This window comes from Cottoperca gobio, chromosome 1 (assembly GCF_900634415.1).
Source record: "Cottoperca gobio chromosome 1, fCotGob3.1, whole genome shotgun sequence".
NCBI lineage: Eukaryota > Metazoa > Chordata > Actinopteri > Perciformes > Bovichtidae > Cottoperca > Cottoperca gobio.
In genome coordinates this window covers 22,229,303-22,256,604 of record NC_041355.1, presented here as the reverse complement: position 1 = coordinate 22,256,604, position 27,302 = coordinate 22,229,303, and the positions used below count along the sequence as shown (strand labels likewise).

Below are 27,302 nucleotides of genomic sequence, written 5' to 3'. Positions count from 1 at the left end.
CATGCATTTCTCCAGTGTATAATGTTAAACCATAAAGGTAGATATAGTTTTAGCCCAAACATTACATATTTAATATTACCTAATCAACTATAAATGTCCAGAGATGAACAACATTGAAATATGAAATTAATGAATTGGTCTGAAAGTGGTCTATAGTACACCAGAGAGATTCTGGGCTAGATGAAAACTAGACAAAGACATAATCTGTCCGGTTAACCACCTGTCAACCCTCCCGTTGTTTTTTAACCTTTCAAAAATAAAAATAGGCCTAATTTTAAAAAGTGTACATGGTAAAGTGGCCTCCGGTAAAGCAGGTGGCAGTATTATGTAAATACTGTATACCTCCAGTAAACACACAGAAGAAGAAAACAGGAACAATAACACAGAAGAAGACGAAAACATATGGATGAGTCACAGTGAACGGCAGATAGATGGAGACGCAGCTGTACCTGCCAAACAAGTTAAAACTTTATGCAAGTACCAAATGGGAGGAGACTTTCACTTATTTAATAAAAGCAGAGTCGGGTAATTCAGATGCATTCAGATGTTAGCGTCGCACACGGTGGAATAAGCGTTGTTCGCCAGCATGAACAATCGTCCAAGCACAAGCACGCCAACAAAACATACACTGTCAATGACTTCATGTGGGACAAGAACTGTGTCAGAGGGAAACCAAGTGACCAAAGCTGAGGGAAAGATGTGCCAAAAATAATGTAGCCTTCAGCTTCTGCGATGATTTCAGTCGCAGTGTAGCGGACATGTTTCCCGAAAACAAAAGCTCATCAGAGGAAAGAAATAACAATCAGTCGCTTCCAAATGAGTAAAACCATCTAATTGAATCTTAATTCTCTATGTTGTATCCTTAACTGGAGACATAAAATACATCAATCTTATAAACATGTCTGTACAAGTAATACATACTTTAAATAAACATGTATTTCCTGAATGTATATACCCGTCCCTTATGTGTTTACATTTACAAGACATGGGTGGCTGAATTCCAATGTTGACAGGTATGCTTTAGACCAGGGGTGTCAAACATACAGTTCTCGGGCCAAAACCGGCCCACCAGAGGGTCCAATCCAGCCCGCGGGATGACTTTGCAAAGTGTAAAAATTACAGAGAAGACATTAATTGCAATTTTTCAATAAAAGTAACTGCTATTTCAAATTGTTCCACTAGAGGTTTTGTGCCATTGTAGATACAATGTGATCTCTAACTGAGGCATAATATTGTAGAAATTGCACTTATTTTTCTTGAGAAATTTTAGCTTGTTCATACATAATGTTTTGAAAAAAGATAGTTCATTAAATGTGAACAATTTCAGAATGTACTTTTGCACTAAAACAAAAGGACCACTTGAGATCAAATTGGGCTGTATGTGGCCCCTGAACTCAGATGAGTTTGACACCTCTGCTTTAGACCAATCAATTAAATTATGCAGTTTTTCATATTTTTGTATTGTCATCTTTAAAAACAATATAAGCAGCTATATAGCCTACATGATTTTTGTCCCAAATTGCACAAGCCGTCCCCAATTAACTTGTCTTTAGTCTGAAATTAGTCCCCGAATGAAGCCTAAGTAACGAACACACACACACACACACACACCACACACACACAGAGAGAGAGAGAGAGAGAGAGAGAGAGAGAGAGAGGAGAGAGAGAGAGAGAGAGAGAGAGAGAGAGAGAGATTTACTATGTCAGAAGTCATGTTTTTTCGAGATAACAGACACTCTATTGCCTGAAGTTTTGCCAGTGAGCTTGAGTTAGCCGCACCTGCAGAAAAGGTATGTACACGGACATAGCGTTTAGATAGTATGTGTGCTGTGGCTTATACATTTATTGTTATTCAAAAGATATCGTGAGAACATCGATTGTAAATTAAACTGTGACTCAGAAAAATTATGTGGCCTTGTAATGCGGGTTATTTACAACTTTAAAGTTATTTATTTAGTGGTATTAAGTTATTCAAGTTTTTAATGTTATTTATATTTAGAAAATTCTACTAAACCATTCGTTTTTCTGTTTTCCTTGAGTTGACAAGTTAAGTTTCGTTTCTCCCTCGCAGCCTCATCATGGCGGAAATGGACCAGAGTCAAATGTCTCTGCTCAGTCTGGAGGATGATCTGAGCTGCAGCATCTGTCTGTGTCCCTTTGACTGTCCGGTGACCATCCCCTGCGGACACAACTTCTGCCAGGACTGCCTCCTCGCCACCTGGAAGGACTCCTACAGCTGTCCTCAGTGTCGGACATACTTCGCCACCAAACCGGAGCTGAAGAAAAACACCGTCCTCAGCGCCGTCGTGGAGACCTTTAACTTGAGGACGACCAAGCGCGAGGCCAGCCTGATGATAGAAGAGGAGAGCAAAGCGGAGAAAGAGGATGTCATACGTTGTGATACTTGTATGGAAGCAGAAGCGTCGCAGACCTGCCTCACGTGCATGGCCTCTTTCTGTGAGGAGCACCTGCGGCCTCACCGGGAAAACCCAACATATAGTGTCCACCAGCTGAGTGAGCCTGTCGGTGACCTGGCTGAGCGTATCTGCCCGGACCACCACAAGCTGATGGAGCTCTTCTGCAGCCAACATGGCCGTCCTATCTGCAGCTTTTGCCTCCAACAAGTCCACAAAGGCTGCTCCTTCACGTCCCCCGAGGAGCAGAGGAACCTGAAAGAGGTGTGTGTGTGTGTGTGTGTGTGTGTGTGTGTCTGTCTGTGTGTGCGTGTGTCTCTGTGTGTGTCTGGCAGTAGGCTATTCCTCTGGCAGTATTCATCTGACAGGAGCTTAATTGGTTTTATGAAAGGAATTATTTAACAGTTTGAGAGATATGCCTGTTTGCTTATTTTTTTAGTTTTAGAGTTAGACAAGTAGATACCTCTCTCCATAACTGCAAGGTTACAGTGAATATGTGGGAGCCAGCAGCCAGTTAGCTTAGCATAAAGACCAGAGGACCAGTAGGATAAGTTAAGCCTTTATTGATCTCCAGAGGGGAAATTCAGCTGTTGCAACAGCACAAAGACATAAATAAGTACAGATGCATTAGGAAGTAAAATTAATAAAATAAGAATAAATAAAATAAGAGGTACAACTAGTAAAAGAGTATAAACTTTACAACAATGAACTATACAAGAGCAAATAACGCTACGAGGTAAGTGAAGAGTTAATGAGACATGTTACAAGGTAAAGGTAAAAGGAACAAGATATATTTTATATATGGATATAACCTGTTAATAAGTGAGTGTTTTGCTGCTGATAGGCAGAGTTGGTTACCTTTGGACAGAGCCAGGCTAGCTTTTCTTCCCTTTTTCCTGGTAACACTATGCAATATAAAAAAACAATGTATGCATAATATAATTATCTGCGTACTGAAGCTACTGTATGTTCCACATCTTTCTTTGTAGTCTGACCTCAGAGAAAAGTTGGGTTTGCTGAATGAGAAGATTGAGAAGACTGAGACTTTTATGTTTCAAATGAATGACACGCAGAGCAAGCTGAAGGTAATTTTTATCTTGTACATTTGAAGTTTTTCACATGAATAGGAAGCAAATTTAAGTAGTGATTCATTTACAAAGGAAAACATCATGTCAATTACATCACATCAGTTTGTCTATCTATTTACTTGTTCCTGTATGTATCTCTGGCTCCTCTCACGGCCCTTGCCTAGGAAGCAGCAACCACAAGGAAGACAGCATTGGCAGCGGTGTATCAGCAGATGCGGGATATGTTGTTCCAAGAAGAACACGAGTCCCAACATGAGGTGGACCGCGAGCTGGAGATTGGTCAGACGAAACTTCAGGACCACATGAAGAGGTTGAATGAGAACACTAAGAAGATGACAAAAGCCAGAGAATCTATCAACAATCTGCTGAGTCAATCCCAAACCCTGGCCTTTCTACAGGTGGGATTAACGTTGTCACTGGAAGATGCAACAGTTTGTTGATTACTACATCAACAGAAAATGAATCGGCAACAATTTTGATCGTTGATTAATAATTTAAGTAATTCTTTAAAGCAAAAACACTAAACATTTGATTGTTAAAGCTTCTCAAATGTGAGGATTTTATGCTTTTCTCTGATATATATTAGTGAATAAAATGTCTTAAGGTTTTGAACTGTTTTAAACATAATAATAATAATAATAAATGTTATTTAGAGGTGCCTTTCAGGACACCCAAGGTCGCCTTACAGCGCATTTAAAAGTTAAAACAGCTAAAACAAAGACAAAACAAATGAGTCAAACCGACATAGATAAAACAGGCAAGACAGAGTGTGGAGTGACGGAGTGAAAGGAGGATCTGTGATAACAAGTTGGTTGTGTGTTAGAGTGAGTAGGCCAGTTTAAACAGGTGGGTTTTGAGGTGGGATTTGAAAGTCGTAATGGAGTCAGACTGTTTGATGTGTGGAGGCAGAGAATTCCAGAGCCTGGGCGGGGTGCAGCTAAAAGCCCTGGCTCCCATGGTGCTGAGGCGGGAGGTGGGGACAGGAGTCCGGCTGAGGATGAGCGCAGGGAGCGGGAGGGGGTGTATTCCTGGAGGAGGTTTGAGAGATAGGTGGGGGCGAGGTTGTTGAGGGCTTTGTATGTGAGCAGAAGGTTTTGTAATCAATCTGGTGCTGAACAGGTTAGAACAGGAGCCAGTGAAGTTGGATGAGGATGGGGGTGATGTGGTCAGACGATTTGGTGCGGGTGATGATCCGGGAAGCCGAGTTCTGAATGATTTGGAGTCTGTTGAGTAGTTTTGTGGGTAGGCCAGAGAACATGCAGTTTGAATACCTCAGCTTGCCGTCAGTCAATTATTGACAAAATTATATTTAACAAAAATGTAAGGAGTCTGTGTATATCTTAACGGTTCATCCGATCGACTTCACCCTTGGTGGGTGTATTGCTGAGGACGCAGATTTACAGGACTTATTTATTAGTAGTGTGTTACTGTATGTACACACTGTGTAATGTACTAAGATGGGACACCCAGTAACTGTTACCCCGTCGAACCACATGCTGGATACAGCTCGCTCTCCTTTGCTCGCTGAACGGGATGCAGGGTACCTCCCTCTCAGTCAATGTTCGGCTGCGAAAGGAGGTTCCTAGCTGAGTGAAATGACCGAAAAGTATTTAGTGCCAGTCATGATAATAGCTGGTTACATTTTCTAAATGCTAAGGAAATGTGCTTTAATGCTTTTTTTCTTATCTCATTTACCATAGGTAAGTCTGGACCGCCCTTTTTCAAAGATAAGAAGATAATCCTTGCGGCAACATTTAAAGCAACGCACTATTCGGCCGTCAATAACATCCGCCGTTTCTGTTTAATTTTACACTATGGATAAATTGAAAACATCCTTCTTTGGAAGTTTGATTGTTTTCTTTTTACACGAATCCTTAATTGAATTGTACATAATTTAGTTCGTAGCTGTACAATTCTATGTCTACGAGGAATGGAATACATTTATATAGTATTTTTCCAATCTTTGCAACCAGTCAAAGCATGTCAGCATTCACCCATATTCATACACATACAAGATGCCACATGCTCATAAGTACTAGTGATAAACATTCCCACACATTCGCTCAGTATCTTGCCCAAGGACACTTTGACATGTGTCCTTCAACATGTTGACCACAGGGGATCGAACCACAGTTATGCTTTTTCATTGATACACCTAAAGCCATGTTTTGCACATCCCATTAATTTGTATTTATTCCCCTTGTTCCTCACAGGCTTCATTTAACTTGCCTAAGGCAATAAAGTTTGATCCTGACATGCCTCAAATTAAGCTGGACTCTAAGAAGGTGACAGAAACACAGGCCTTTTCTGCTGCCCTGAAGCAGCACCTGACAGAGATCCTTAAACAGCCTGTTGAGGCCAGACTACTGAAACTTAAACCTGGTGAATGTGCAGGTACATTTTACATTTGGTAATAATAATGAAGTCAATTTTGTTGAAGAACAAATGCTGACGTGATTGTTGCTCTGTTTAGTTTTGGTGCGCCAACTGTTTAACATTCTGACAAACAAATATGTCCCTTGTGTAATCATATTATCTGGCATGTTTTATTTGCAGTCCATTTACCATTCACAGATGAAAAATCAGTTCCTGTCTCAGGATCTGCAAGTACTGGAAGTACTGGATCTCTGCCAGAAGCAGGTGTGTTCATCTCTATGAAGATATTATCTAAAAAGAATAAAACACGTACCTATAATAAAATATCTGCCCATGTGTGTCCTGAACATACACACAAACACACACATCTTCACAAGTCGTAGCTTTGAGTTTACAGAAGAAAAGCTACATTTGTGGAGTCAATATGTGTGTATTGTGCATACTGAAAAAAAACAACAAGACAAGCATTTTGTAACTCATGACTGTGGATGCATAACATGTTTTTCTCACTCACCTTCTCTGTTTCAGTAGTAACCAAGAGTCCAAAGCAGAGAAGACCGCCCAGGTCCCACAGTCCACGTCGTCCACCCGTCCAGCCAATATTCCAGACAGTTCCTAATCCTCTGCATTCTTTTATGGGCTCACAAGCAGTCTGGAATCTACCCCCGTATGTGCACGGTCAGCCATCTGGCTTTTACAGGGGGCCTCCATTTATGGCAGGACAACAGACAAGTACGTAAGATATAAACAGACATACACACAATATCAAATTGTGATCTTAACAGTATGATAAAAAAATTGAGAAAACTAAGATCAGTGGACCTCAGAGTCTCTCGGGGTGTCCAGGTCCAGGCTCCCCTCTAAATAAAAATGTATACATCTTAAGGTTAAATGCATCAATCTGGTGCACTTTGAGAGTACAATTAAGATGTTGGATCTATGAAGAATGTTATGCTCTTGTAAACAATTTTCTTCCCCCCATCCTAACCCACCTCACACAAAGTCCTGGCCACCTGTAGGTTTGTGACCTCTCTGGTTTTCAAACAAGCGTGTCATGTAAGCTGGTCAGTGGCAAATACTTATCAATGTGCTGCATACCAATCTTTGGAATCACTGAAGTTCACAAGCCACCGGCAGGACTTATACTTTCATAAACTTTGATTTGGGTGTGGCTTTCTTTACTCATGCCATTAGTCAACAGTACTGTATGAAGGTGGTGGCAGTCTATTATTCTTGGATGTTTTCCATGTAACAGGAAAAGCCTGAACACTGTAGTGCTGGTACCAAACATACATGTTCTACAATCCTGTTGGTTTGTCCCGAGAGTGTGCAAGGCTAGTTTGAGGTGCAGTTGTTTTACTGGAAAGGTTTGATGTTCCTCAGATGTACATGTCACATCGTTTAGCTTGCCCAGTAATTACCATGTGTCACAGGTGTCACAACCTGGCTCGAGAGGAGGTGACAAGGAGGGAGACCACACAATCAAATAACTTTTCTATATGGTTTAATTTAAGTAAATTATACAACAAACACAATACAAATAGCAGGCAGCAGGCCAGAGGGAAGAGACAGAGAAGATCTTGCAGGTCTCTTTATAGCCTGAGCCCAGCCTGCTCAGGTGTGCTGAATCAGTGATGAGGAGATGACGAGGTCTCAGCTCCACCAATCAACCTCCTGAAACACAGGTTAAGCACACAACATGGGAAGGACAGGACAAGGCCACCTCTGAGACCGTCACACAGGTGTGGCACCTGCACGTCTGCAGCCTTCCCCAGTTAGCAGTGGGAAGGGCTGAAGTACACAGGAAACCTTCCTATTAAAACAATTTACAGCCCTTCTCTTTGACCTGAATTACCGGTGTGCCATGATGTTGGTAATCTCTTGCATGTGTAATTGTGGCTTCAAAAGCAACTTCAGAAAACATTATTTTAGTAATAACTACAAATTCTGTTGTACTTGAGCTCGACAGAATTCAGTTCAATGTCAGCGTATATGATTTCAGAAATGTTCCATCAGTTTGACAAGTGGCACATCTCTCACACTATGGGCTAACCACTCAAGAAACCTTTTTTGTATTTTCCTAAAGACCAAGACCATAGGCTGCCCCGCAATGCTCCAGGAAGATATAAGCCAAGTGCGAAAGGAAACCACGAAGAAAGACATTTCCAGAAGCCATCTTTCTTCTGAGAAATCAACTAGAAACCACCCACAGCCTAATAGAAGTAACTTGTAGAAATTATGAAGTGATCATTTATCACTTCACGTGACAGGGAAGGGCACTATTGTGTTGCTTAAATAAACAGCATACACACATACACAGAGCCAGCCTTTGGTGCTCATATGCATTACTTTATAAATGGTCATTATGGATATGTAATGTATGATTTTTTGCATGACCAAACTTTATATGTGTAAATGATTGAGTTTGCAATTGGTTTGTAATGAACACCACATTTCCAAGCAACTTGAGCTCAGCATTAGTTAAATTGGTAAATGATTACCGCATCCTAATATAACGAAGTCAGCGTGAGCATATGGCTGCTGTGATCTCCGACGAGGGATCATAGCAGCAGTAATTTATAATATAACTTAATTAAAACACAGAGACATGTGGCTTATATATGAAAATATTTATGGGAATGTCTTTAAATTCAAAAGATCGCTTCATTACATTCAGTTCAGTCAAAATGCATTCGTGTCACCTGTGGTGACAATTTCACCAAATCCTACCATTTTTGCAAACAGCTATGTTTAATAATAATAATAATAATAATAATAATACTACATTAGACTTATATAGCGCTTTTCTTGTAACTCAAAGACGCTTCACAGAGTGGGTGGAATGTTTATATGATCATTACCAATAAAAGCTTTTTTTCTCCCAGACAGTTCTTTGTATTTTCATTCCCGTTTAGCAGAGGTTTCCTCTGAAGACCATATCGTAGTCAAAGTGAAATTAATTATGTCTTCTGCACATTCTTATCAGCCTTTAGGGTTCTCTTGTTTTTTTTTTTTACAGATATTTGACCTCAGGAAAAGTAAGCATATTCAAATATATATTAATTGATAATGAAAGCATTTTGGTACACACAAGACAGGGGAATTTGCTTTGATAAATGGAGACTATATAAATACTGCTATTTCTGCCAAAATTTAACAAATAATAATGAAACTCACTGGAATTGTGAACATACAAAACAACCATCAGTCATGTCCCTCCACCTCTAACATTAAAACAAGTAAAGGTCTTTAGCCACGCCAGCAACCTTGTGAGGTGTAATAGTCATTATATGCCAGGAAACACATTTGTTAGATGGTTTACAAATGGAAAGACCACTTTGCTGCTGTTAATCCTTACTGCTATACTGCTAGTGGGGCAGAATCTCATGGTGGCACCAGAAAAAATGCCACGCCATTATGTAACTCTAAAGGGTTATTCTCTACTCATCTTATCAGGCTTGTACATTGCCAACTTTCATCAGATGAAAGCTGCAGAATCAGATTTTTGCTTTGGCCACTTGAAGGCATAATACAACACGTTTGATATATTATGGCTTAATCAAGTTTCTATGCAAAATATAATTAGCAAACAAAAGCCTACTTACACACCTTAATCAACATCAATTTGAAGTCACGTTTTTGGCGACCTGGCAACTGTAAGTGCAATAGTCACTCTCTTTGTGGCTCTGTTTTAACCTATAGCATCTTCTGTGGAAAAAGTATTTTCGCCATTAAGCTAGCACACTAACTAGCCACTTGCCAGTCGCTGCATTGTCTGTGTGCCATTTGTGCTGTGCACGAGACATACATTTTTTACAAGGCTCATGAGAATAATGAGATTCAACCAAAACTATGAACTGAAAGATGCTAAATTGGAGGGCAGGAATTGATCTCAGTGGGTCATAATTTTCTCTGGTTTCGCCACTACCAGTGACCCATTTCACTCTGCAAAACAGCATAAAGCTTTGTTAACTATGGATACAAATGACAGAGTCAACATCTGTATTAAGGTCCACCTCTGATTTGAATGAAAAGCTAGTGCCATCATGCTTACGTTATTATGCTACTATTTAGCATGTTATCTAGCCTAGTCTCAAAAAACAGATTTTGACCTGATGATGGCTTTAATTAAATACTCAGGATCAACTAAATGATTAGGATTTATTCTTAGGGTACCATCAATATCTGTACAAAATTGCATCCAACAGTTATCGAGGTATTTCATTCTCAACAGTGTATTAAACTACAGGCCATGCTGCTAGTGTGGCTAAAAAACCTGCTAATAAACATTTAAGCTAATTCAGTGCAACACAACACACAAAACTCTGGTAAACATGGAAAATAAGGTTAAAAGGTCATACAGGTGTCCTTGAGCAAGAGGACATTCACCAAACAAACAGAGAGTGACGAAACCACGAGGCTTGGTTACCTGCCAAGGAGGTGCATATTCCAAAAGCATAGGCATCACGCGGCTAAAAACTGATCCCTGTTCAGCCTTATGTGCAGCAAGTTGGCTCCAGGTTTATAAGAAAGCATAAACTAACATTCTACAGGCTTTTCAGATGTGGTTGTAAGCAACATGCAACCATTCTGCAATAAACAGGACCACCTCAAATGGTGAAATTAATTTTAGAGCTGCAACAATTAGTAGACTAATCGATTAGTCGATGGACAGAGAAGTTTCATAATCGATTAATTGATAAGGTCATTTTTTATGCACAAATGGCAGAAAATGCAGTTTTCAGCCTCTCAAATATGGAGATTTCCTGCTTTTCTCTGTTTTGTATCATAATAAAGTGAATATCTTTTTTGGACATTTAAATACATCACCTTGGACCTATAGACCCAATGGGCAGATAATCGCTAATGAAAATAATTGTTAGTTGCAGCCCTAATTAATTTCCCTACATGTAGACTATTGGACAGACAGAAACACAAATGAACACTACACAGATAAGTACATGCTAGTAACTCTGATGGTATTAATAGTAAACTGTAGAGGTTTAAGGTTTAGAAGACCAACTCTACTGGACCTGTCTACAGAAAATACTGTCTGTAGCCTGCCATCTTGTGGTGACCATTTGGTAAACCACAAATGATGCAGTAGGATTACTTGAATAAAGTAAAATAACAACATAGGACAGCTTAATCTCATCAACAGTTATTACTATCGGCAGCCACATCAAAGGTCAGCATCATGTATATAACATACATCCTAAGCAGTGTAAGGTATTTATCAGTGTAAGTGCCAAAACAGTGCAACACAAAATGTGTAAACAGGAGGAAAACAATGTAGGCAAAAAAGCAATCCTCTGACAAGGTACTTGGCAGTACTTTCAAAATAAAAAGGCCAGGCTGTTTCCTGTAGCTCCTGTAACTTAGTACAATCTAGCAGTTTTGGGAGCTACTTGAGACAGGGCACCATGAAGTAAACGAAACAACATCAATGTCCAGTGATTGACAGCACACTGCAGTTGTAACAGAGCCCTTGCTCCATCAAGATTCTGAGACACTTCAAAACAATGTAATGAGCACTAAAAAGGGAATTTAATTTATATTCTGTGCATTTTAACGTTTGTGCTTTTTCTGGAGTAAAAAAAATGTCCTTGAAGCTTTGGATGTACCTTCAGCCAAACCTCCACTTCACAAACGTTGCGACAGTACTGATCTCTCGTAGATTAATGCGTCATCACCTGCTGTTGATTTAGACATGGCTTTGTGGTGGTTCGGTCAATTGAACCTGGGCAACTTGTTAAAGATGGCTGACTGATACCTGCTGGGCTACACTGGGCATTACATTGTAAGTACAGTATAATAAATATAGTATAGTTGACTATAGATGTCTATGGCACAAGGGATCAGTGCAAATAAACAGCAATCTTTTTTCAAAACATTCACATCCTCCCGACTGTCCCACATGTGGAGGGGGAACTGCCTGAGCTCTCGGTTACAACATATGGGGAGCTTGGAGATAATAGACGGAAAAACTAAATCATACCAGCCCATTTCTATATAACCTTTAAACCCCTGTGAGCTCTCTTAAAACATATGAAATGATTACGCAGGAAACACCTATTCTCATCAACGGATTTGAGGATAAAGTGTGTTCAAAGATCTTAGAGGAATACAATATTGCAAATAAGGGATTAATAGAAATTGGGCTGCAGAAAAAAAAAGTAAGAAACTTAAGAAAAGAGGAACTTCAGATCACATGATGGTTGGGCTGGGTCATGCACGAGCAGAGGCCGGCCCCAGGGGCCTGGGTGAGTCGTGAGGGACGGGGCTCTCCGACTCGGAGCCACTGGATTCGTCGTCGTCATCGTCCGTCTGCTCGGTGCTGTGGTACAACATGAGGGCCTGGGTCTTATGGGTGATGGTGATGATGCAGGGACCCTGGGCCCACGGCTCCCCGTCCACCTGCATGGGCATCTTGGAGCTCTTGAGAACCAGCTGGAGAGGGAAGGATAACACCCGACACTTCTATGTGAGATATACAATTCTGTATCTTGCCAATAATGAGGTAATGGCAGTTACCACCACATCTGATGCTCACTGTTGTTTCTGTTCTATATTTTAATTTGGCGACAGATCGTGTAAACTCTACGATGATGTATTAGGGCCATTTTAGGTTAAAAAAAACTACAGAGCTGGAGGAGGGGGGTTATATTCGGAGAAAATGTATGAGAAAAAAACCTGGATATGTTCTGAGATTGGAGTCACAAATTTACATGAAAACAAACTTGGACATTTTATTTTATTTCCCCCCAAGGAACCACATGGCTTCACTTTTCAAGGTTGGATCAATCTCATCGCACCACAGATGCAGGCGCTTGCTGTATATCATACCTGCAGTAGATGACCTAATTTTGTGAGTTTCTTATCTTAAATTTACAACTTTAATCCCGGAAATTCTGTGTTTATGTCTCGGAATATAATCCCCCTCCCCCGGGTTCATAGCTGCAGATACTTCTCGGTACAAACCCCCCCCCCAAACAACGCACAATCCTATTATTATTATTATTATTATTATTATTATTATTATTATTATTATTATTATTATTATTATTACTTCTACTCCACTACAATTCAGAGGGAAACATTGTACATTTTACTTCACCACATTTATTTGATAACTTATTTTTCTTAGCAAATCCAGATTAATAATACAAAATATAAAAACAAATAATTGATCATGCACTATTATAGGTTAAGATCAACTTTATTGATCCCTTGGTGAAATTCACAAGCTACCTGGCAGTATATTTAGTAAACAACTAAAAATGAATAAGAGCTCCTGATTTACCAGCCGCAACATTAAAGTGATGAAAACATAAATGCATCAATATAATTCAATAATATAATATTATTCTGAAATGGGCTGTAGTGCAGAATAAGTACTTTTACTTAAATAACATTTTAAGACTTTTACTTGTAAAAGAGTATTTCTACACTGTGGGATTACAACTTAAGTAAAAGATCTGCGTATTTCGTCCACCTCTGGTACACACTTAAACTGATTAGGATTGTTTTAGGTGGACCTAAAGAAATCCAATATAAAACATCTGAACTATCCCTTTAAGATGACCATATAAGGAGCAGAAGGAGGTGGTGTGGAAACAAGCAAAGGATAGCACATGCCGGAGCAGAATGGTGCATGCTTAATCAGATTACTTTTTCTCAAGTGCTGTGACGAGGTTAAATTAGTGAAAACTAATCTGACTCACTCATTGTGTTTGTTCATACATTGAGGTCGCACTGTGGCAAAACCTTGTATGTGTACATGTGTGTATGCGTGTGTGTATTATTGCCTCACCCTCACAGTGTGGGCCTGTCCCAGCCGTACAGGATTGGCCATCTTGACCTGGATCTGAGCACAGTGAAAGGAGCCAAACACACCCACCACCTCCAGCAGACCATCATCCAGCCTGCAGGAGAGACAGGAGACATAGGAACACTTGATACAAACACTTTAGTAAGAATACCATTGCATAAACAATAAGTATGAATCTTGCTTACTTCTGATGGGCATTTGACATTTCAGTGATGTATTCATGAGGAAAATATGCAACAACGTTGTTCAATATCACAAAAACAATATTACTTGCGATAAATAAACAGATATTAAAGTGTACTAAACTCTGCCTCTCTGCTGCTTTCCGCATACTGCTAAAATACAACAAATTGCTTGTTGAGTTAAAGTATTCTGTTATTGAACAAATTAACATTGAACTAAACACAAAAGGCACCAATAAAAGAATGATAGTTACATTTTGTAAAGTGCAGTTTTCTACTGATACTCTCTTTTAAATAACTCCCCGAGCTCAATATTGAAGTCTTCTGCGATTTCCATTGCACAAGTTGACGTCCCAATAATGACAGAAAAAGTAACAATTTATATTCTGAACCTTTTCTCATTTCTATAGCATGCGTTGAGTGAGTAGTATAAGTATATGTAGGTATGTTCATAAATTGTCACATATAATCTGTTAAATATCGACAGAAAAAGGCAAAACAGTTGCGTCTCACCTAATAAGCTGTTGAAATGTTACAAATGGTGCTATAAACTATGTGTAGGACTATACAAATAAGGTGCTACAAAACCTATATATTGTGCAGCCTTAGCTCACAGTAATAATCATCTCGACCTGTCTATCTGTATGCCAGTGCAGGTCTTACCGTGTGGGGGGGCAGGGTTCATCCCCCATACCCTCCCAGAGTCTGCAGCCTCCACCCCAGTAGCCAATGTTACAAACTATGATGCCCTCCAGACTGGGCAGCGCCACCCTTTCTCCATCCAGCTCTAACTGCAGTAGGTACACACACAAACAAACACACAGTATTGACAAAGAGTCAACTTGATAAATATGTTCCTACACTGCCATGACAATATTCTCAAAATAATTACACATATCTTACACAAAGTTTAGCATAGCATAAAGACTGGAAGAGAGGAAATAGTGCTGCAGGAATGAGTACCACAGGGGCGCATTGTTGATCTCATGCTTTCAAAATATGGCTCTGATAGTTTAAAACATTTACAAGAATGGTGTGATGAATGTGGTTTCCCGGCAGGACGGTCGTTAAGTACGGCACAGATACGGAAACTAGGCACAATGCTCCAATGTTATTTTATTTTAATTCTGCTATTTTTATACAAATTTTAATTCTGCTATATTATATTATTTTAATTCTGCAATTTTATCTGCTATTTTATACTATTTTAATTCTGCTATTTTTATAATGGTACTTCAGACTCATTTACATCAACACTGTGATTATTGTACTGTAAATGCTCTTACTCTGTCCTTGTACTAATTGTTATGTTTTTGCTGTGAAGCACTTTGGGCTGCAATTCTGGTATGAAAGGTGCTATACAAATAAAGCTTATTATTATTATTATTATTATTATTATTATTATTATTATTATTATTATTATTATTATTATTACTACTAAAACCTGGAAATGAGTCAACATTTTTGCTTTTCCGGTTCCCTCATCTCAAAGTTGATTGGTTTGGTTTTAAGTCAGCAGGAATGTTTTGTTTTACTTTTTTAATATTATTTTTATGGATCTTTTGCCTTTAATGGTCAGATGAAGGTAGAGGCAGACTGGAAACGGGGAGAGAGAGATAGAGGGAGGGGTATGAAGTGCAACAAAGATTCCACGGTTGGAATCAAACCGGGGACGTGGCATGGCAAGTGTAGTAACCGTTCGGCTACCAAAAGCACTCAAGGAGATTTTCACATTTTGTTCAACAACATAAAATAAGTCAGTAAATAACCCACTTGTGAATTTTGAAGCTTTTACGCGTTTTTAAAAAGGCGTTTGCTTACAAGAGGATACATGAGAGTACGGAGGCTGGTGATTGCATTTGCGCTTCAATAATCATAAAAGCGATGTTCATTTGTGACGATTATGTTGCTCAACAAAACATTTAAGGATAATAAACGCTTGTTTGCCACAGAGATTTTATTTTTTTATAATCCCAAATCCAATGGAGAAATCCCATTGGCTTCTTGTGGAGGGAACTAGAACAATGCCAACTCCCGGATTGTCCTACAAAAAAACGTGCGCATCTCTATAGCCGTCTCCGAACAAAATTAAAAAATACTTATACCATCACTTTCAAAGCTCAACAATTAATATGCCACTTGTGTAATCCTTACACAAACAGAAACATGTGAAAACAACTGTGGTTTAATGGAGAGTGGAAGATGTAGTTTTGATCTTTAGCGAGAGCTAGGCTTACTGCCCCCCCCCTGCTATTTTTATCACTGTCGTATATTTTAGCCATGTTAAAGCAAGCAAGTCAAAAGGTAAAGAAAGTAATTTCTAGTGACAGCTTGGTAGGAGGCAGAGAGCCTTCTGATGAAGAATTCAGGCCATAAATCAGTGATTCTCAGCCAAGAATATCACAAAAAGTGAAAACATTGTCTGATTTAGTCAGAATTAACATGAAGCTCCATCACATGTACAAGGCTACTGTACCTCAATCCTCTTATCCAGATCCTTACATTCCTGCACTAAACAATCTTTGGTGCCATACAGGAAATATACAGTCTGGGGAAGAACAAACAAACAGAAAGGTAGGCATTAATAGAAAGCAATGCGTTTCTCTGACTGCATACTCAGAGGCACATGATTGATGTATTCAAATGAAGCATTTCAAACTCTCAAACCTTGTTGATGATGCGGCTGGAGAAGAAGGAGGGTGTTTTCTCACGGTGTGTGTGGAAGTTGAGCGCCATCAGAGCATCGGGCCCCACAGAGAAGTAGTTGTTCATGGACAGAACCTGAGGAGTATATGTTTTATATGTACTGTGGCTGAGTGTGTCAGTGGGCCTGAAACACACAACATATCTACAGGTGAAGATAAGACTGCAAATTAATAATAGGAATTCAAAACAAGTGGTCAAACTCACCTTTGGTTTACGAAAATAGAGGCCTTTTGAAGCCACCTGCACTTTCCACCTGAAAAGGACCATGAGGAAATTAGCAGGAACAAAAGAAATACAAACAGGGCGTTAGCTAGGCTTTTAGAAATGCTAAAAATGCTGGAACCAGCTTTGCCAACAAAGTGTAAATTGTTGAACTTGCCACTAGTCTAAAAAACTCACAGAAGGAAATATAGAGAATATGACCTCAGTGTCCTAAATGAACACAAATAAGATGAACAAACGCAAATAAAAGTTCTTTCAACTTCAAGTCAAGACTTTTTGAGACGTGCCGGAAGTGCCTACATGTACCAGGATGCATTGTGCGCGAGCTCTTAACGCCCAGATTCCTTGCCAGCAATATCCTCCTGCACGGATACTTGTATCTCATAAGACTAATAAAACCAAACAATTTATACGCTGATTAATTGATATCATAGTGTGGAACACTTGACTGTCCCACCTGTCCATTTTGACCACCTCGGCATCAAGGATGTTACGGAGAACCTGTTCCACGGGGATCTCTCCAGCATACCCGGCACCCCAGCCTAAAGTGTTGGAAAGGTCATTTCCTGTCCCCAGGGGAAGGATGGTCACCCTGGGCATAAACTGATCTTGGCCCTGACACAGGAGAATATAAGAGCAACAGGTATGCTGTTAACAGAGAAGTGGTGGTAGGCAGGTGGATAAACAAATGCAATACTGCAGCACTTAAAATAATCCTTCTCATAGCTCAGAGACACTTCACACCTTCAGCTTCATAGTATCGATGGCATCCAGCACCCAGCCCACAGTGCCGTCGCCCCCACACACCAGCACCCGGACACTGCCGGGGGGCAGCAGGGTGCACAGCTGCAGGGCTTTGGAGGGAGTCAGCTCCGACAGGTCAAACACCTGGAGGAGAGAAGAGAGAGGAGACCGGTTTAAGTCTTGTTTTGAGCAGAAATTCTAATCTAGAATCCTCCCCAGGCTTTAAAAAAAAAAGGATGACAACTGAAGGGAGAGTTAAAGAAACACTTCACACCCAAAGTGACCATTTGTTTATCAATCACCCTGTGTTACCTTGAAGAAAACCTTTCTTGTATGCCTCCACGGTAAACGAAGAACGGAGAGAATTCTTGATAAGTAAAAGTAAATGACAATTCTCTGAATTCTTACTATTTAAAACACTTCGGACTTGCATGAATGAGTAGCGCCTGAAGTGTTTTAAATAGTAAGGTTTTAGTAAAAATGTGTTTGTGAAGTATTGAGCATACGACTGGATACATGAGACTTGGATTATACTGCACACGTTTCTAAACTATGTTTTAATAAACATTTGTTTTTTTAAATGCAGCCAGCGAGGTCCAAACTTTTTGGATTTTTCATTCATCATAGAGGCATGCAAGAAAAAGAACGTTTTCTACAGGAATTCAAGGTAACACGGGGTGAGTAATTGATATACAAATGGTCATTTTGTGTTCCTTTAAAAGGATGATTTGGTCTAACTGAGACAAGCCTGACCTGCACAGGATTCAGAACGGTGCGAAATTCTCCCAGCAAAGCCTCCCCCATGTTGTTCCCGCTACGTGTGTTAGCCAAGACCAACACTGGAGTCCAGCCACTGCCACAGGAAGATGCCAGCTACAGAAAAAACACACACACACAGAGCTTAAAACAGCTGTGGGACACCACATTAACACACAATATGAGCACAGTGTATCTGCAGCACCTTGCTGTACTCCTCAGGGTTCCTGCGGCGGAGCTTGTTGACGTGGTACAGGTAGTGAGGTGGGATAATGAGGTTATGGAACTCGCCCAGTTCACATTGGTCTGCGTCCGTCAGGCTGTCCATGCAGTCATCGTGCACTGTGTTCTGACACCACACACACCTGAAGGTAGGAGGGACACAACTCTATCAGAAAGGCAAGAAAATACCCAAAAGCAATTTCATGCTGAAGGAAGCAAGACCCTGAAAGATTAGCAGCTGCATCAGTGCTGGTCGGTCACTGACACTGACCTCTGAGGGTGTCATTAGGATTAAAGTCATTTATATGACAATATGAGATTATGACCGTTTGTGCCCTGCTATCCCAGAGAGCAGCAGAAGTCCATTAGAGGAAATTAAAGACACATTAAAATGAAATGGTGATGCACCCCCATTAGAGTATGACAGCCTTCGAAGGTCTAAGTGTAAAGCAGCCTTTCTTTACTATTTTGCGATGAGAGTTAAAAAAAACACAAGTATTTTACGCACACGCACAGCTGCAGATTTACACTAAAGCAGGCCTCGTACACATGACTTTAGCACCACCTACGCTACCTGAAGTCGCAGAGCTTCGGCTGGGTCCCACACTGCTGTTTGCACATTGCACAGTAGCTGGCGAGGGGGACGTTTCCGCGCACCCAGCGGTGCTCCATGGCTCTGCCGGGGCTACATGGAGCCATGATCTCCTTGCAAAGCAGGCTGCGGTCGGCCCGACGCAGGCACTGCTCGTCGGCGCACACGCCGCAGCAGTCACAGAAAGCCCCCTGGAGGATGTGCTGGGAGCAGACGCAGCAGTAGGTGGGCTTGTTGAACAGGTCTGTGTAGTGCCAGCCGTGCTTGCTCTTGCGAAAGAAATCCTTCATGTGCGTTTTCCGCTTGGAGCGCTGGGCGCTGCACCACAGCGTGATGATGACCGGGACGATGACGGCCAGCGAGGTCCAGAACAGCAGCGTCCACTCCTCCCGGGAGCCGCAGTCGTCCTGCAGCTCGTCCCCCTCCTTGTACATCGCTGCTGGACGGTGGCGACGGGTGATGATAATAAGCGGAAATCAGTCTATGTACACAACAGTGAGTGTAGACGGGACGAACGCGACCTTCTCCCCGCAACACGCATGCTCACGGACACAAACAGCACCCTGGCACTAATATCAGCTTCAATTTAAACATGTTGATGTAGAACTAGATATCAACAAGAAGACAGCGATGTGACGTTGAGCCAATGAGCTACCTCGCTACCTTAGCTTCAGAGAGTGTTTACATGTCAAGATTATTCAGTTCACCAACAGAGAAAACGCGCATGCGTACAACTGTGTGCCATAGTGCGGACAGTAAGCTACATTACAGCATACACCAGTTATGGAAAACGTATTCAATTCTAATCCTTTTACTCAAGGAAAAAGGATTAGCAATACTAAATCCTAAACATACTCCATTACAGGTTCAAGTCCTGCATTAAATTATTACCAACCAAATTCAGTACTCAAAGTATCAAACGTATGTTCTCCCCCTGGAGAACGGGGCTGGTCGTCACACCTTTTATTTTTATTTGAATCTCTCAAAAACTGTATACTCACATTTTAAATGGTAATAACTGTTTTATTATAAACCCATTGTGTAAAAGCCTTAAGAAGAAACACAGAAGAGCTGGATATTTACATTTTGACACTAAACACTCTTAGACCTCTCACCTAAATGTCAAGTTTCCTACTCATGAAATGATACTGTAGGTGTGAGGTGACCCCAATTCTGAAAATGTCAGAACCAAAATGTTTTAACAGTGCACTCCATGGAGAGAGATCAAGTGAATATTACAACTAACCCCGTTCTCCCCTACTCAGATCCTTTACTTAAAAGTAACATTACAGCAATGTAAATATAGTAAAGTCAAGTAAAAGTCCTGCATTCAAAATCCGACTTTAGTTAGAGTTTAAAAGTTTTATACTGGTTCTGCAGAAATCTTAATTGGAATTGGAAAAGAAGCTAAAGCTTATTAATGATCAAGCTGATAAATGTAGGGGAGTAAAATGTAAAATCTCAATGTCGCTATTTAATTTCTACTTAAATTTCAATAGGACTCAACCGGATGTGAGATATCTCCGCTATTTCCCGTTTACCTGCTGCGATTTAGACGAACACGGAAAATAACGCAGGTTACATTTCGACTTTTATATTATCTTTGATTCTGACATCCTGACGTGCATCCTGCTGCTCCACAGCACGCATGCGCTTTGCGCTGCATCGTGAGCTCATGGCGTGAGAGATAATCACACTGAGGGAACAAAAGCTTTCCATTTATGCCCCCAGGAACTAATCAAAGCAACGTTATCATTAACGTGCGCACTCTGCGCGAGACACATGCGCGATACACAGAAAGGCAGCAAGAAGCAGAAACAATGACGTCTCCCCTCAGACGTAACTGACAGTGCTCGGATCTAGCATAATAAATAAATAATTATCAAGACATTTACTGGGTTTACTTAGGCAGGTAAGTGATTAAAAACAGTTGCAAGTAAATTAATTAAAAATAAATGTTTTTAAATATTATAAAAACCTTTATGATCCTTGTTCAGAAATGTGGTCTCTATAACAGAAAACAATAACACAAAGAAATAACAACCATGATGTGTAGAGAATAAGGTAAAGAAAGCAAAGTGATGGAGTGATACATGCTAGGATGATGTGAATTGTTGCCTCCAAGTTCCCATAAACCCCAGTGCAACCAGTACTCCTATTTAAAGCCATTTATTTCATCAAACAATAAAAATACTAATTTTGCAAATAAATCATTATGTTAATGTTGGGTAGTTTCTTACATTTAGTTTAATACAGTTCGCCTTTTTAGGCATAGATGTTGTATATTAGTGGTGCAAATCCCCCCAGAAATGTAATGTAATTACCAAAACCATCTGCCATGCTCTAAAAGTAGAACACATTAACAGTTCCCTGCTGAAACAGGTAAATCACTCTGAAACATATAGTATGGTATAGTAATAACAGACCATTTCACAAAGGGCTCATCACTCATCACAAAACAGCCTCGAGCGTCTCGTGTCTCTACATGACTGTGTTTGCATCGCCATCTAGTGGACAGCCTCCCACTTGCCTCAGTAGACCTCATACTGTGCAGTAGGTGCTTTTCATTGTTCCTCCACGGTCATGTTGCAAGTCTAGGTGAGATACTACAGGCAAACACATCGTTTTTTCAAGCACTGGTCAGTTTTGAGAGTGTAGTTTATTTTGTTATTTCTTCTTTCAAACTAGTGGAAAGAAATGATCAAAAGTAAACATTTAGGTGTTAATTTTACTTTTCTATTTGTGTCTGTAGATTTCTCCTAAATGTGTCAAAATGTAGCTTTAGAATTTGAATGTTTGAACATTTCAGAAAACTTGTAGTACAAAGAATAATTGTCTTATTGTAAGTAATCAACTGGGGAAGTTTCATGGTGACATCTGTTAGTTAACAATGTTCTACCCTCTTCACCTGTAGTGTCTCCCCTTTAGAGCTGTATGAGGAGATAAGTAAACGTGACATCGCTAATGGTGATTGTTTTTTAAATATCTCCTCAGTAACATGAGCAGGTCTGTACAGTTTGTATGTGACGTGCAGTAGGAGGAGGAAGAAAATGTCCCCCTTCACCCCCTCTTGACTCTAGTCGGGACCTCAGAGCAGAGGACGCTCAGAAGAAGAAGAAGAAGAAGAAGAAGAAGATGAAGAAGCTGGTGGTGTTTTTGCTCTGCATGGTCCTGCTGACCATCTACACAGGTAGGAAACTCTCAGGGATTTACCTGAGGGGAGCAGTAGCCTGTCACGATGAATTATCGGTGAAATTTGAATCAGAAGAATACAATTTTCTCCTGCAGAGTGAATTTACAGCAGTGAAGAAGTCAGTGGATTTCGGTACCTAATTCCTGTAATATTAGCCTCAAACGATGTCAATCCAAGACATACCCAGAGTAAATAGAAATCTGTTCTTGAAGCATTTGGAGTACTTGCATGGTCTTACTTGCAGTAATCTCTGTAATTGCTACTGGCATTGAGTAATAGAAGTTTGAACAAACTGAAGTGGAATATTTTCTTGGAAATAGACGTCCGCAGATGACTTTAGCTGGGTGTTATTTGCTGGGGAGAAAACTGGAGAATGTGTGTGAGTGTTCTGCCACGTCACAGTGAGGGCCCGGGCAGCAGCAGCAGCAGCAGCAGCAGCAGCAGCAGCTCTGGCCTTGTGTTGACAGAGCTGGGTTCATTCACAGCAGCTCCCTCTGGCAGGAGAGGAAGAGAGCCAGCCTGAATGCCTGCTGGGGTCACATGGCCCAGCTCCCCGGGGAGTGAGGAGGATGAATGGGCACTTTGTTACCTTCCACCAATACAGGCCTGAGTTAGAGAGAGGGAGACAGAGAGCCCTCGGTCAGAGGCCAGTGTTTGCCTGTGTGTGTGTGTGTGTGTGTGTGTCTGTGTGTGTGTGTCAGTGTGTGTCTGTGTGTGTGTGTGTGTGTGTGTGTGTGTGTGTGTGTGTGTGTGTGTGTGTGTGTGTGTGTGTTTGAGCAGCTCCTTTGGGGCTTGCGTTGGGGAATAAACAGCCTCACATGGACTAGCTAAACAGATCAGGTCAGCCACAGCTCAGCAGCAGCAGATAGTGGAGAGAGGTTTATTCATGGCTCTGAACACAGCTTTCAGTCAGAGGAATGTTAGACTGATTAGTTAATACCCAGCAAACAGCTGTTATGTTCATGGAAAAGACAAAATAACTCAGACAGTCTTAGTTCACACACTCACATCTACAGAACTTGAACAACTTTACAATCTTATTATTTTTAGCGCTGCAACAATAAAAATAATAAATAATTATTTTCATTATCGATTAATCTGCCGTTTATTTTTAAGATTAGTCGATAAATTGTTAATTAGTTGTTTGTTTGGAAATATCCAATATATCATCACATCAAGGGGACGTCTTTAAATGTCACTCCAGAAACCAAAGATATTCACTTAATATCATATAAAACAGTAAAAAGCAGCACATCTCCATATTTGAGAGTATGAAAACAGCGTTTTCTGCTATTTTCCTTGAAAAATGACTTTAACAATTAATCGACATCAGAGTATACACTTGATCACTATCTCTCTCCCTCAGATGCTAACCCCATCATCAAGGAGAGCTTTGCTAAGCAGCTGCTCCGCAGCAAGAGGCAGGAGCGACCGATGAAGGCCGGCCACCCCGATGAGCCGATGAGGGTAAGGGTCATTCACAGCGAAGAGCACAGAGACATTAAACCAGGAAGAGATCCACATCATTATTGACATCCATACAACTTTTTTTTAACCTTCCTATTATAAGCACTATATAAACACGATATACATTCGAACACACTGTAATGTAGCTGTAAGAAATGATAAAGACATTTAAAGTGTTTATTGATGTTTTTGTCAACAATAAGAATTCCTCACACGAAGCATCCATTACTGCTGTATTAACAGTTAATGAATGCTTGATTCCAATACACACGTTAAAAATCATAAACGTGTGTTATATAGTTTTAAATTGTATTCCAAACGCATAAGACCATATCATATCATATCACATCACATCATATGGTTGCAACTGCATTGTATCAGTTATGTCCTTCAGCATTCATTACCTGTTAATTAGGGACACTTCATACAGGGAGTGATAGTTTACAACCAATGTATAAACACTTAAAAACTCCTTAGATCTGCTAACAACTACATCACAGTGTATTATAAAGCACTTATTAAGGGCTTATATTATGTGTATAAATGCTAAATGGGGGATTAAAATAAAGCGTTGCTGCATGTGAGTGTTCTGTTTGAACATGGTTTACACTCTACAGTATACAACAAATCATTGTTTGCTTTTGAACTTGCTTTTGAACTTGGTTGGTAACCTTTAAAGCAGAATCTATAACACACGTCAAGTACTATACTTGAGTACACATTTGAGATACTTGTACATTACTTCAGTCTTTTCTTTTCGTGTCACTTTGTACTTCTACCCCACTACATCTCAGATGGAAATATTTTACTTTTTACTCCACTACATTTTTACATTACACCTGACAGCTTTAGATACTATTTACTTTGCACATTAAGATTGTTGCACACAAAACATATGAAGAGTTGATGAGAATGAATCGATTGACGGAACTATTTTGATCCTTTTAGACATTTTTCACGTAAGAAATTAAATTCATGTTTCCAGCTTCTGAGGTGTGAGGATTTTTCTGCATCGAGTACTTTTACTTTCAATACTTTAAGTACATTTTCCTGGATATAATTACATAGTTTTACTTAAGTAACATTTTCAATACAGGACTTTATCTTGTAACAGTATTTTACCGTGTGTTATATAGGATCTGAATACTTTCTTCCACCATGATCTATAAAGTAATCTCTCTCTCTCTACGCGTTGCATTGTAATGTCATCCATTCATCATTGTACACGTCCAAGCATGTTTAGCTCCACTCATCTCTGTCATTTCACTCTGTCTGTCATGTGCTGTTTTGAGTAAAGCAATAATGAAAGCAGAGGAATAAAAGGTTCTGAGGCAGCACGGGTTCCCCCTTGAACATTCGGTTTCATTTGTGCAAATGTACAGATCTACAATCTTTCCTGTTTTTCATCTGCGGGTACCTCCACCCTAACCACCATGTTGCTCCCCCCCAGGAGCATCTGCTCCACATGCAGGCTCTGGATCAGAGGGCCCAGGAGACCAACCTGGAGCATTGGCTCAACCCTCACTGCTACCCTCGCTGTGACAGGAACTACGGACACCCCGTCTGATCCTGGTGATGATGGCAGAGGTCTGCACTGCACATGAATGCAACTCTGTGTTGCAGCGCAACATAGTATTTATTTTATCCAGATTTGACTAAGACACCAACATAGGGTGTAATTGTTTTTCCACACTTACACAAATATTTGTAATGACAGATGTCTTATCAATTCAGAACTAATGTGACCTTTTCACATTTCAGAAGCTTCAAGGCCGGAGTAAAGTTGTCTCATTCATCGACAACTCAATCTCTTTATTGCCTTTTTCTCTTCTGCATAAATTGAATCACTTATTTCTCACTGTGCTCATCCTGTTTTTTTCTGATTTTATCACACAGCAGGAAACCTCAGAAACATGAGTTTCCGAGTCAGTATTATGTAATCCTTCAAACACAGTCAGTTATCTTGTTTGAATCATTTAAAACTCAAACTGGTTTCAAATAAACTGTATGTCAACAGATGTTTACAGTTAATTAAAACTTTGCGATGGTTTGGAATAGACCACACAATCAACACTTATTTCACATTACTAAGCTTTCTGTTTACATAGAAAAGAAAAGAGTTTAAATGCAGCGAAGTGATAACCTGTTTCAGAATTGAATTGTTTCAACCAATTCTGAGTGATTCAGAAATGTTTGAACTGTTCTTTATCTTTTCCTTTCACAGTAAAGGTCCAGAGGCCACAACACGGACATGGCAACAATGAAAACTTTTGAAAGATAAAAGGATGGACACTCTCTCTCTCTCTCTCTCTCTCTCTCTCTCTCTCTCTCTCTCTCTCTCTCTCTCTCTCTCTCTCTCTCTCTCTCTCTCTCTCTCTCTGTCTCTCTCTCTCTCTCCCTCTCTCTCTCTCCCTCTCTCTCGCTCCCTCTCTGTCTCTCCTGAATATGAATATGTAAAAAATAAATGGTCGTGCATATAATCCTATGTAGTTTACTGTTATCTTTAGTTATTACATGTATTTTTCTCAATTGTGTCATCATCAGTGTAAAATGTTTTAATAGTGAATACAATCACAAGTAAATCAAACGCATGCGCCTATAATGGGTAACAGTGGTTGTATTATTATTATTATTATTATTATTATTATTATTATTATAATGATTATTATTATTATTATTATTATTATTATTATTATTATTATTATTATTATTGATACTGTAGTGGTGAGGCTGAAGGTTACAGACTTTACCTTTCAGTCCACTCTTGTAATATATTTCCCTCGCGGACATGTAGCTCCAGGTATTAGTCAGTGACAGAATGGATTTACAGCGTCACATCCACATGAGGAGCGGATGACGGTATTACTTGGCAGCGAGACTTGTTTGTGCCTCTAACTTTGGTTCGGTGTTCCTTCTTGCTAAAGTGGACCCCTATGCTGTACCAGAGTTTATTATAGGCAGATCTAATGTTTCGTGGATAAACAGGGCAGTGTGCGCGTGAGGTATTCCAAAGTATACAGAAATAGGCCTTTTAGAAGAAAACAGCCTTTTGAAAAGTACTCTGAAATATGTATTTTAAAACCCATCTGCCAAATAGTTTAGGCTACAGATGCTGTGGTGTGTGGTATACTGTCCCTATAGAAATAAACATCAAACAAATAATTACATTTTTTATTATATTCTTATTCTGAAATGATAGAAATATAACAGAATATAGCAGTGGGGCCTATGAATAGCTGCATTTTTGTCAAATTATTTAAAAGTCTGAATTTAAAGTGACCCAAAGACAGACTTGAGATGCACGACATTTATTAAAATGAAATATTCACAGCAAGTCTATGGGTTTACAGCATGCTGTGTATAGATTTATTTGTCTGTTATCCTAACTGAGCAGAAATGAATTCAGTCTCGTATTAGCTTAATAGGGTCACGTGTTTTCGTCCAAGGCTGAGAGCTTTAACTTTTGCTGTAATCACAGCACAAGTGGGCCTTTATTAGGCTGGTAGGAA

General features: G+C 40.0%; 3 protein-coding genes across 8 annotated transcripts; 2 read left to right on the top strand and 1 right to left on the bottom strand.

The window, feature by feature from the left end:
* Nucleotides 1-1,666: 1,666 nt before the first annotated feature.
* Nucleotides 1,667-8,764, top strand: LOC115013727 (E3 ubiquitin/ISG15 ligase TRIM25-like). Of its 5 annotated transcripts, none has more exons than XM_029440233.1 (8): nt 1,667-1,790; nt 2,072-2,678; nt 3,404-3,499; nt 3,667-3,900; nt 5,716-5,896; nt 6,077-6,142; nt 6,410-6,610; nt 7,965-8,764. In XM_029440233.1, the coding sequence occupies exons 2-8, from the start codon at nt 2,079-2,081 to the stop codon at nt 8,063-8,065; spliced, it is 1,479 nt and encodes a 492-aa protein (XP_029296093.1). In that variant the 5' UTR covers nt 1,667-1,790; nt 2,072-2,078; the 3' UTR covers nt 8,066-8,764. The 5 variants fall into 5 exon arrangements, with proteins under 5 accessions (XP_029296093.1, XP_029296085.1, XP_029296078.1 ...); XM_029440225.1 differs by having other exon boundaries at nt 6,407-6,610; XM_029440218.1 differs by having other exon boundaries at nt 6,059-6,142.
* A 55-nt stretch (nt 8,765-8,819) lies between these two features.
* On the bottom strand, nt 8,820-19,823 carry dgke (diacylglycerol kinase, epsilon). The gene is made up of 11 exons (XM_029440081.1): nt 19,116-19,823; nt 18,525-18,684; nt 18,317-18,436; nt 17,564-17,707; nt 17,277-17,434; nt 16,802-16,850; nt 16,559-16,672; nt 16,368-16,439; nt 14,555-14,682; nt 13,692-13,803; nt 8,820-12,328 (listed from the first exon to the last, which is right to left on the bottom strand). Exons 1-11 carry the CDS (start codon nt 19,565-19,567, stop codon nt 12,107-12,109), a joined length of 1,731 nt encoding a protein of 576 aa, XP_029295941.1. The 5' UTR covers nt 19,568-19,823; the 3' UTR covers nt 8,820-12,106.
* A 1,203-nt stretch (nt 19,824-21,026) lies between these two features.
* Nucleotides 21,027-26,207, top strand: c1h17orf67 (chromosome 1 C17orf67 homolog). Of its 2 annotated transcripts, XM_029440525.1 has the most exons (5): nt 21,027-21,045; nt 22,214-22,323; nt 23,693-23,793; nt 25,244-25,380; nt 26,018-26,207. In XM_029440525.1, exons 2-4 carry the CDS (start codon nt 22,269-22,271, stop codon nt 25,358-25,360), a joined length of 273 nt encoding a protein of 90 aa, XP_029296385.1. In that variant the 5' UTR covers nt 21,027-21,045; nt 22,214-22,268; the 3' UTR covers nt 25,361-25,380; nt 26,018-26,207. The 2 variants fall into 2 exon arrangements, with proteins under 2 accessions (XP_029296385.1, XP_029296393.1); XM_029440533.1 differs by lacking the exon at nt 21,027-21,045 and having other exon boundaries at nt 21,063-22,323; nt 25,244-25,365.
* The last annotated feature ends 1,095 nt before the right edge of the window (nt 26,208-27,302 follow it).

Excerpts from the sequence above, each read along its gene's own strand:
- LOC115013727 (XM_029440205.1), top strand. The coding sequence starts at position 2,079 with ATGGCGGAAATGGACCAGAGTCAAATGTCTCTGCTCAGTCTGGAGGAT. Across the intron at positions 2,679-3,403 it reads AGCAGAGGAACCTGAAAGAG|TCTGACCTCAGAGAAAAGTT; the intron begins GTGTGTGTGTGT and ends CTTTCTTTGTAG. Across the intron at positions 6,611-7,964 it reads TATGGCAGGACAACAGACAA|ACCAAGACCATAGGCTGCCC; the intron begins GTACGTAAGATA and ends ATTTTCCTAAAG.
- dgke (XM_029440081.1), bottom strand. The coding sequence starts at position 19,567 with ATGTACAAGGAGGGGGACGAGCTGCAGGACGACTGCGGCTCCCGGGAG. Across the intron at positions 18,685-19,115 it reads CCGAAGCTCTGCGACTTCAG|GTGTGTGTGGTGTCAGAACA; the intron begins GTAGCGTAGGTG and ends TCCTACCTTCAG. Across the intron at positions 16,673-16,801 it reads TCTATTTTCGTAAACCAAAG|GTTCTGTCCATGAACAACTA; the intron begins GTGAGTTTGACC and ends TATACTCCTCAG.
- c1h17orf67 (XM_029440525.1), top strand. The coding sequence starts at position 22,269 with ATGAAGAAGCTGGTGGTGTTTTTGCTCTGCATGGTCCTGCTGACCATC. Across the intron at positions 22,324-23,692 it reads CCTGCTGACCATCTACACAG|ATGCTAACCCCATCATCAAG; the intron begins GTAGGAAACTCT and ends TCTCTCCCTCAG. Across the intron at positions 23,794-25,243 it reads ACCCCGATGAGCCGATGAGG|GAGCATCTGCTCCACATGCA; the intron begins GTAAGGGTCATT and ends GCTCCCCCCCAG.